General features: G+C 34.4%; 1 protein-coding gene across 2 annotated transcripts; it reads left to right on the forward strand.

Moving 5' to 3' along the window:
- Positions 1-4,451: 4,451 nt before the first annotated feature.
- Positions 4,452-10,347, forward strand: LOC104905258 (uncharacterized). 2 transcript variants are annotated; one of them, XM_010693732.4, is made up of 9 exons: positions 4,452-5,090; positions 5,868-5,977; positions 6,367-6,435; positions 6,619-6,734; positions 6,825-6,879; positions 7,999-8,119; positions 8,868-8,915; positions 9,015-9,109; positions 9,544-10,347. In XM_010693732.4, exons 1-9 carry the CDS (start codon positions 5,009-5,011, stop codon positions 9,643-9,645), a joined length of 798 nt encoding a protein of 265 aa, XP_010692034.2. In that variant the 5' UTR covers positions 4,452-5,008; the 3' UTR covers positions 9,646-10,347. The 2 variants fall into 2 exon arrangements, with proteins under 2 accessions (XP_010692034.2, XP_048496112.1); XM_048640155.2 differs by lacking the exon at positions 4,452-5,090 and adding an exon at positions 5,438-5,564.
- Positions 10,348-10,784: the final 437 nt, after the last annotated feature.

A 10,784-nucleotide genomic window follows, 5' to 3' on the forward strand; every position in this document is an offset into this window, starting at 1 on the left:
AGGAAAAAGACATACAAGATAGTGTTAGGATAATGTAATAAAAAGTGGGTAATGAAAGAGGGATATTTACCAATAGAATACTATAAGAGGAAGGTCTTAGGTTAATTGGTGACTTGCAAAATATGACACGAAGCGGTTTTTCTAAGACAATTTTTTTTTTTTTTTGGAGGTACTAGTGGATCCCTATCTCAGGGAAATATCCACCAGGAACCTAAAACTAGTAGAATCCCTATCTCAGGGAGAGACTACTAGATAATTAAATTACAAGAAAGAAGAAAAAGAAAAAGAAAAACTAGTTCTAGCTTCTCAGGGAAGCTTTACATTCATATTTCACAACTAAGCAACATCCCCACATCGGCGGAGCAGGGACTATGAGGGGTGGACCATCAACCACCTAACACTGCACCTACCAGATTAGGGATGAGTCGGTTGTGGCGGTAGATCGGATTTTAAGAATTTCGGAGCCAATCCCGGTATGAAGGATGAGTCACTTCAGATCGGGCCATATGGTCTAATACTCTAGGTTTTACCACTATGTACAAGACCGCAAGTGATAATAGTCATTACTTATAATAACAGTACTTGAGACTTGAGAGGTGATAATCATATCGAGTAGGACTTGCCATGAACCAAACTGGACCAAATTCTATCATGACAACAATTAGAAAATTGTTATGATATTGTTTTTGAGATTACCGGTCAAGTTTAGTAAATGCATAATGTTATTAGGTAAAATATTTGAAGTTAAAAAATGTGGAAAATAGTAAAAATGATAAGAATAGTATATTTTAAAAATATACATTGTTATGAATCCAATAAATATGATATACTAATAATTATCTTTTATATTGACAGGAAAAATTACTGTCAACATAAATTTATACATAAAGCAAATCTCAAAGAATTTCAATATAAAGTAAAACTGGTAAGAGGAAACTTCACATCAAATTAAAATGAAATGTAATGCTCAAGGTGCTTTGGGAAAAAGTCTAAGCCCACACACACTTGACCACCATTGAAAAGAGACCATGGTCAACCATGCATGTGACCATGTCATATGTTGAATTAGTGACTAATGGATTAAAAAACAAAAGCCACCTAAAGTTAGAGCACGTCTACCCTACATTTCTTTCCCTAGTTGCTAGGACATTTTAGAATGAGATTACTTTTCCCATATATTTATCATCATTCCCTCTAATCCATAGGAGCATTTGTTCTAAAACATTTAGCAAAAATTAATAAATCTCTAATGTAAATCATAACGAATATAGAGCATTGGTATATAAAAGTATAAGTGATTTACATTTTTTCTCTATAAGTTTAAATCCTCAAAGTTTATAGGATTTGATTGTTTTTCTTAATTAATAGTTCCTCTATTTTAAAATATTTTTCCTTCCGTCAAAAAAAAAAAGTATTTGTCCTATTTTTCTTTTGGTGACTATTGTTTCCATATTTTCTTTAAAGTATGGGCTCAAAATTACCTACCTACTTTTTTTCTCTCTACAAGATATTTCATAAAACGTATAAAGCAAAAATATTTTTCTTGTTTTTAATTTTTTTTCCTTATATGGTAAATAGTTTTTGCAATTGTAAAAAAGATATAATTTAGATTTTATTGGATTTGTTTTAATCAATATTTTTAATATGTTATATCATATATTAATGAGTTTACTGGCATTTAATTAAAAACAATAATAGTCGAACTGGTAATATATTGATCATCACAAATGTTAACCGATGGATAGAGAAATGTAGATGGATTTGGAAAGTATTTAGTTTACATTGAAGTAAAGAAAAAGTAGGTTTCATCCCATTCTTAGATCAGATGGAGGTAAATTGAATGCAAGAAGTATATACAAATTTTTAATAAATTTCAATGTCAAAAATTCTACTTCATGAAAAGTGTAATATCTGCTTGTTTAGTGTGGAAAAATAGAAATCCTCATGGAAAGATCTACAAACAATCGATATAATTAAAAAGTATTGGTTCTAGGTTGGAGGGAGCATCCATTTATTAGAAGTATACAATAATTTCAAATAAGATAAGAATTTCCGAAAGAATGAAAGAGAATATTACCTAATTTTTAATTTTATTTTTTAACTAACATGCTTTCCATTCCTCTCATCTCACAATCAACTTTGCTTTAATATCATCCCAAGGTCCACTCATTCTCAAAATACACAACCAATTTTTAGGCTCGGGCTACGTCCCAAATAATTATATCTTTAATTTATTAATATTTTACTTTGAAATAATAACATGATTTAGTGGTTAAGACATTAATATATATTCTTGTGATCTCGGAATCGAATCTTACACAATGCATTTTCTATTTTTTTAAATGTATGTGGGTTACATAACATAAAATACTCAAAGCGAGCACGCCATGTGTTAAAAACGCATTTTATTGCTATAAATCCTTCATTTCTTGTGTCTTCCTCCCCCTCGCAAAGCTAAAGCCCAAAAGCAACAATTTTAATTTATTAAGCACCTTTTAAGAAATTTTTTCTAATATCATAAACAATCCGACTTGCGTGGACCCGGTTCACACTAAAAATAGTGTGGACCAGGTCCAGGCACGTGACCCGTTATATCACTTTAACATACACTATATCATTTTAGAGAACGTATTGTGTCGGACTCGTCCGATCATAATCTTTGGTCGGACGACTTTCAGGTGGTTCCAAATTTTTTTCAGTTAGTCTTAATTTTTTGTCAGGTAGTCTTCATTTTTTTTCAGGTAGTCTTCATTTTGTTTTCAGTTAGCCTTCTTCTTTTTTTTCAGTTGGTTTTTGTACTTCAGTTAGACTTACTTTGGGTTTCAGTTGGTCTTTATTCTTTTTCAGGTAGTCTTCATTTTTTTTCAGGTAGTCTTCATTCTTTTTCAGGTAGTCTTCATTCTTTTTCAGGTAGTCCAACTGAAAGAAAACAAAGTCCAACTGAAAGAAAACAAAGTCCAACTGAAAGAAAACAAAGTCTAACTGAAAGAAAACAAAGTCCAACTGAAAAGAAAACAAAACACTAACCTCTGCTTTCTCTCACTTTCTCCTTCTTCTTCATGTTGTCACCAGAATTATCACCATCTCCACTTGAAGGACGCGTTATTATTGTTGGTGAATTTGCTTAACCATGTTACTATCTAATTGTTGCAATAATACCGGTTTCAGTTTTGAAATTGACGGCGATTTTCATACCTGCAAAACCAAGTTTCACAGCTGCAGATGCAGTTAGATGTTGCGGAAGCAGAAATAATGAGCATCCAAATGCAGCAAGACCCAACAACAGCATTACTTCAAAACCAGATAGAATTTGAAGATGAGAAATCGCTTCTTTTAGCAACTAGTAACAACTTTAGTAATCTTCAACACTATCTTAATGACTTTGCTGCTTCTGCTGGCAATGTAATTCAAGACCCTTTTAAAAGAGAGTCTTTGTGGACATAATATTTCTTGGCTAACATTCTTTCCATGGGGGATTTTGAGAAGGTTACGAAGAAGAAGGTTTCTTTTCTCCTTTGCTGTATATTATAGTACTGGGCTCAGCCCGTCTGACGAGAATATTGGATCAGACGGTCTGACCCAATACTTTCACATCATTTTAACATACACTATATCATTATAACATACCCTATATCACTTTAACACACCCTATATCACTTTAACATACATTATATCACTTTTAACATACACTATATCATTTTAACACACACTATATCACTTTAACATACACTATACTCCCTCTGTATTTTTTTATCTTTCTCACTTAGAATCTTGACACTATTCACAATTAGAGAGAATCTTTTAAATTTTTCTCAATATATAAGAAAAAATATAGTCATGTGGGTCTTGTTTGATTCGTCTCAATGAGTACTTTATTAATATTCAATCATTCTAATTTTTACTAATATGTAATGAGAGATATTTAATGTAGAATAAGTGCATTGGCAAACGTGCAAAGTCAAAGTAGAAAAGATAAAAAAATACAGAGGGAGTATCACTTTAACATACACTATATCATTGTAACATACACTATATCATTTTAACACACACTATATCACTTTAACATACACTATATCATTTTAACATACACTATATCATTATAACATACATTATATCACTTTAACATATACTGTATCACTGTAACATACACTATATCATTTTAACATACACTATATCACTTTAACATATACTATATCACTGTAACATACACTATATCATTTTAACATACACTATCATAAACTCACGTGATATGGATCGGGTGCACGCTAATTAGTGTGCACCGGGTTCATATTAGTTTTTTTATATCATAAATTTATAAGGGTCACATTACTCATTAACTTACCATATTAATACAAGATTACAAGTCCATAAATAGCATTATTACAAGTAACTTACAAGTTTACATCACACTATTATTAGGAAATATACATAAATGAAAATCTAATTTCCCTTTCATGCTCCAAACACACACAAAAAAGTCGTGAAACACTGCGCTGTCCCATCCTAACAAACGCTTAACGCCTTCGAGGATTTAGAGAGAGAGAGAACGCGAGGTTGAAGAGAGAGAGAAAGTTTGGCAATGGCGATTATCTTGCAGATCTCGAAACCCTAACTTCTCTCTCCGAAGAGATTTTCTCTCTCCATTTTTCTTTCATTCAAGAAATCCTTTCTTGTTTTCTGCGTCGATTTTGAGTTCGAGATCGGCGTTTTTTGGCGGTTCGATTTCTTGGAGACTGTTCATTTTTTACAGACTTTTTTTTTTATCATCACCATTGATTCTTTGAATTTTTTTTTCTTCGCATTATCTTTTCATTTCTCTTTTTTTCCGCATTTGATTGAATTCGCGACTTTCGCATTGATTCCTTCATCTTTCTTAAAGTGTGAAAACGAGAGAAAGTGACGAGAAAAAAAAACTTTTCTGCCGAATAATAATAATCTCGAATTTTCTCAAAATTTTCCATATGAGTTCAAAATTTGAGTTCGTTTAAACCTTAGTTTTCGCCTGATAATGGAGGACCGAGGTGGTTCTTTTGTTGCTGTGCGAAGAATTTCTCAAGGTTTAGACCGCGGTTCTTGCCATTCGAATTCCGGTACTTTCTCTCTCCTCAATCTCTCTCTGTCTTTTGTAACTGAATTATTGATACGGATTACGCAAGCGAAATAAATAATTAAAATGACGCTATATGACGAATTCATTCATTCTGTAATTATTTTATTCAAAAGAAATAATTGCAATTTGTTGAACTAAGTTGCTTTGTTGTTAGTATAGTCAATTGGTGGTAGGAGCTGTGCGTTAGCTGGATATTGATAGTTCAGAGAATGACTGAAGTCTTGAGAATGTTTGGCCTCACGTTGGTCGTTTACTTAGTCACAACAAATAATATTGTATAAAAGTTGTTTTTGTAAGTTGTAGTAGGCTACCTGCTCTAAATCCTAATCGTGTTTTGAGACAAGTTGCTGGAGTGGAGGAGCTGTTGTAATGATTCTTTCTGCTCATTTGTCAGGAAGTTTGAGCAAAAAAAATATGGATCAACTGCACCCACCCATAGTCTTCTATGGAAATGGTGATGATCTTTTTTTAAGTTATTCAAACGTTCGTTGTAGTCGTTCATAATTTGTTAGGTGCTTGGTATGTAGTTGATATACTGTTGAGTGGATGATAATTGGTAGCATTGAAGTTGATTAGGTTGAGAACGATACCGAATGTCTGCTGTGATGCGTTAGTATTGTTAGGTGTTTGTTTATTTATTTATTTTAGAGGTTTTTGTTCGCTTTGTTGGGAATTGATCGTGTTTATATTGGTTTTTTTTAAGAATTTAGTACTCTTGAGGATTGTAATTTCATCAGCTGATGGTTGTGTATTGCAGCTGAGGTTGTTGCAGGATCAACAGCTTGGCTAGGTAAGGGTCTCTCATGCGTTTGTGCTCAAAGACGAGATAGTGATGCTCGACCGTCATTCGATTTGACTCCGTCACAGGTGTGAATTTGAGATTAAAGCAGCTGACCAAATAGGATTCTTGCATTTTGTTTGGGAAAGCTCTTAGCAGCTATGGTTACATGGCACTTTTCTTAGCTGCTTTGTTAATTTCTATGAATGGTTGTGGAGTGTTTTCACTAGTTATGGTTTTGGTACTCATTTAGCATTTGCTTATGTTGGTGGTAATACGTATGGCAAGATGTTTCCCGTGCTGATAGCAAATTTCTTATTTAGTTTATGCTTTAGATGTTTTGAATGTACATGTCATTGAATTAGGAGGAATGTTTTTTCATGTCTTTCATCTGGTATTTTTCTCTTACTTGTTGGACATGCTAAGATTTAGAAGATTTATACGATCCCTGGCTTTGTTTTGGCTCATGCTTTTTCAGGAAGAGTGCTTGCAACGGCTGCAGAGCCGTATAGATGTTGGCTATGATAGCTCAAACCCAGAACATCAGGTACCTTCTCCCATGTCTTTTTGGATTCTTAGAGTTTTGATATGGGTTACTGTTTTAATGTGCCATTTATAATTGCTTTCTATATTTTCTGTCTTCTTAAGTCTGCAAAAGTGGCATGTATTATATATACAGAGCAATGCTTTTATGCTGCTACTCACTATTCTTGGTGATGATGTTGAGAAGGAAGCTTTGAAGGCGTTGTGGAATGCTGCCTTTCCAGATGAAGAACTTCTTGATTTAGTATCTGAACAGTGGAAGGAAATGGGATGGCAGGGGAAAGATCCATCTACAGATTTCAGGTACCTTAGCATCTTTTTGTTTGTTTGGGCCTTCCTTTGTTTTGGTTAATCTTGATAACTGGAAATTACTTGTTCTGCAATTCTTAACAGGGGCGGTGGCTACATATCTTTGGAGAACTTGTTATTTTTTGCTAGAAATTTTCAGGTATGTTAGCATCTTTTTTTCTTTCTTTCCATATTGTTCCTATCAAGAAGCTATACATTAGATCACTGGCAATCAATTTTTTTTTTGACGAACATTTATCTGTGCAATAATTACTTTGCATCCATTCCTTTTAAAATTTTCTGGTTTTGTTTTATTGATTTGGATACATGGAGAAGCTGGTCTCTTCTCAGTAGTTTTGACAAATCACGTCATGCTTCCTCGACTTTGCTGAATGGTCCAAATTATATTTGACTCTTTGTCATGGTATCTTGGCACATTATCCTATTAATATTTTTTTCCATGGTATCTTTGCACATCATCCAATAAATATATTTTCTCATTGTAGCTTGACTCATTATTCCGTCGCTTTTCTTCTTATTTTGTTGGTCTTAGCATTCCTCAAGATATTGCATAAGATCCTGCGCAAAGGCAGGATTTTGGTATATTCTTTGAACCAAATATAAGATATTGCCAATATGGGATTCGAAAGTAATTATTGCATGCTTGGAATTACGTTGCTGTGTAAGTGCAGTTTGTCATGTTGGAGCTCATTTACGTGAGAATTTTATTTTAATTAGTGTGTTATGATGGGCTAGTTGATATTTTGGGTCTGCCCTAGGATTGGGACACCTAAGGTAATGTTGATAATTCTTACAGGATTATCTGAGTCGAATAGGTTTCTTGCCCTCTACTTCTAGGTTCCAGCCCTTAATTATAAATAAAACAGACTTGTTTGATAAGGACGTGTGTTAGGATTACTCATTATACAGAATTGAAGCACCTTGATTCTGTGCCAATGAGTTTAAATTACGAACATTTAATGGCAAAAGTATGATATATATGTTACCATGGTGTTTTGCATACTATCAATGCACCCTGTTGTTATATCTGTTGTTCTCAATACCGTTTGATGTATGCTATACTTTTCGACCATGAGTATGTCAAATCAATTACATGGAGATATTTTATTTAGATTTATACAGACGGAACACCATTGCATGTCTATGTGCCAAAGCCCATCATTAGCCATTCTAAGGCTCTAGCTCACTGCCTTTTTTTTTTGCTTTGTAGTGTTTTTGATAGGTATACTGACATGCAAGATTCGATTATTTTCTCCAGAAATCATTCCAGGACCTTCTGCGCAAGCAGGAAGGAGAACGAGCTATGTGGGAATACCCATTTGCTGTAGCTGGTGTGAACATAACATTCATGCTGATCCAGATGCTAGACCTTGAAGCAGGTATGCAACTTTCTTTCTGTAAGTTTGACTTGTCTAATAAGCAGTCTAGATTTCAGGGTCTAGACTACAGGTTCTGATCGCATCCATTATCTGCTACTCCATTTGAATAGGAACTAGTCCAGAGTTCTGTCTGATGTTTCTAGAATTTAGACAGGTTTTGATTGCATTCATATGTGCTATTTGAAGCGGAACTATTCCAAGTTCTGTCTGATGTTTCATAGAAGTTGGCCATATTTGAATTTTGTATCTAATTATTAATGGTTCCTAGGTTTCAGAGTTATATGTTTTATTGATATTAGCAGTTTGAAATTTATCTTCTTCATCATCCAATATTGCTCTTGTAGAACAGTTGATGTGGGATTGGACATTTATATGTGTAATGTAACACAGGATTTGTGGTGCCTGAAACGTATCTAAGTAGCTGTGTTCCTTGAACAGATTCGTAAATTTCTAACTTGAAATCAGTCAATGCTTTTGATTTATATGTCCTTATTGTTGATATCCTGTTATTATGGTATTCATCTTTCTCTTTTCACAGGTATTGCTCTAATATTCTAAGCTTCGACTTCTGTACTAATTGCACTATATAACTCCTGAAATAATGTGGATTTTATCGTTAAATTGTGATTGTTAATCTAAGTATCTTCTCAATGCAAACTTACTCTTGTGCTGATAATCTTTTTCAGTAATTCTTTTAGAGGAATATTGCTAACTTTGGGTATGCTAACTGTCTGTCTAATATTTCCAGTAAAGCCACGAACACTGGTTGGAGCAATTTTTCTAAAGTTTCTTGCTGGTAATTTCACTTCCATTACAGATGATCCAATATTGATGGGAATATTGCTATCTTGTGTGATTGGCTTTTCTTAGAATATTTTGCGTTTACCTTTGGCAGAGAATGAGTCGGCATTTGATCTACTGTATTGCATCACATTCAAACTGCTTGACCATATATGGCTTGAGATGCATGCTTCATACATGGACTTCAATGTAAGTTCTCTTCAGCAGATATATTGTAGAAGTTGAAAAGGTGGCCCTTTACATGTGTCTTTTCACGCCTAAGTTTGTCTAATCTGCCATTCGTCATAACTTGAAGCTCTGTTTAGCTCCTTTTTCATAGTAATTTGTCTTTACACTCAGTGATCATCCTGTGCTTGCTATTGCTTATTAGATTGTGAGGCTACCTTCTTTTGCTTTGTGCAGTGTGGAACAATTCATCATGTCATTTTGTTACCAACGTTACATGGTCTTGAAATCTTTAGTTTTGGTTTGAGTTTGTGTTCTGGTTCTCCTTTTTGTTTTTTCTATCACTTCAGTGATAAAAAAAATTGAAAAGATTATCTGGGCAGTTCTTCGTGCTTGTTTTCTACCTGCACTGGCTTGTATATTCACTCATTTGCTTATTGTCCTTTTTTTGTGTGTAGTCGGTGATGAAGGCTACGCGTCGTCAGCTTGAGAGAGAAATGATGCTTGAGGACATTGTGCGGCTTGAAGACCTACCATCATATAGCCTTCTCTCTAAATAGGTAGCTTCAAGAAATTCAAGATGAAATCTGTTGGAAACCTTTATACCCTTATTCAATTAGTACATTCCTTCCACGGGTATTTCTCTGGCTTTAGGCCTAACTGGATGGTGCTGGTCCCAGAAGATTTGGTGCGCCATCTTCACAACCCGAATTCATTGTCAGTTTGGTTTTAGGAGAGTGCCTTTTCAGGTTCCCAAGATCATAAATCAGCAGTTTTAGTACCTAACTGAATTGCTTTAGGTGGCCAGTTTTATCTTGTCGATGAAAATATGCCATATTTTAGGGCTTGGGTTTTCTTAATTGGATGTTTCATGTAGTTGCTAGTTCGTGCATCTTTCTTTGTATTTTCAAGAGGCGAGAATGTGAATGTTAAATATCTTGGAAGCAGGAGCAACTAGCACTTATCTGGCCTGAAGGGCGGATGGTATATGTTCTGCTGCCTTTTGAAAATTCATGATGATGGATGCAAAGTGATTAAGAGGCACTTCTGGCTCAAGAATAGACTCTCTTAATGAAGATCAACTGTCGACCTCTCAATTTCTCTTTAGTGGAGCATCTCTTGATTCTGAAATAGAACTCTTTGCTCATACATACGTAATCCTATTGTGTCATCCTTGTATTGTAGTACGAATGGCGAACAGTTAAGCTAGAACATCAAGAACATGCTCATTCCCAATTATCCGGTTATTAGTGTTGGTCTTGCATGTTTTTTTTTAATTGTGGATGCAAGTATCGTGCATCTTTGAGTGGGTGGCAACTGGTAAAACACTTAACACACATACAACAGGCTAGCAGCAAGGCAATTACCGGCTAGGAACTTTGACGTATTCTGGCAATTGGTAAAACACTTAAGACTTAACACACGTAGTAGCAGGCTAACAGCAAGCCATCAAGATGACAACAGTATACTATAAGCATTGTCCCACTGCGTGTGAAATGAGTTCAAAATATAGTCTCCCACAAATTTCTTGCATCCAAGATCACCAGTCTGGAATTCTACAATAAGTTGTAAAAGAAAAGCAACCTACTTGGTTATAGTCCAATGGTGATAGTTGTCAATGAGGCTGCAACCAAAATAAAACAACACAAGCAATAGAAATTTGCCAAAATAATCAGGAGAGAAGAGAATTGAGAGAAGA

This window comes from Beta vulgaris, chromosome 1 (genome assembly GCF_026745355.1).
Source record: "Beta vulgaris subsp. vulgaris cultivar EL10 chromosome 1, EL10.2, whole genome shotgun sequence".
Taxonomy (NCBI): domain Eukaryota; kingdom Viridiplantae; phylum Streptophyta; class Magnoliopsida; order Caryophyllales; family Amaranthaceae; genus Beta; species Beta vulgaris.

Excerpts from the sequence above, each read along its gene's own strand:
- LOC104905258 (XM_048640155.2), top strand. The coding sequence starts at position 5,480 with ATGATTCTTTCTGCTCATTTGTCAGGAAGTTTGAGCAAAAAAAATATG. Across the intron at positions 6,436-6,618 it reads GCTCAAACCCAGAACATCAG|GAAGCTTTGAAGGCGTTGTG; the intron begins GTACCTTCTCCC and ends GATGTTGAGAAG. Across the intron at positions 6,735-6,824 it reads GATCCATCTACAGATTTCAG|GGGCGGTGGCTACATATCTT; the intron begins GTACCTTAGCAT and ends AATTCTTAACAG.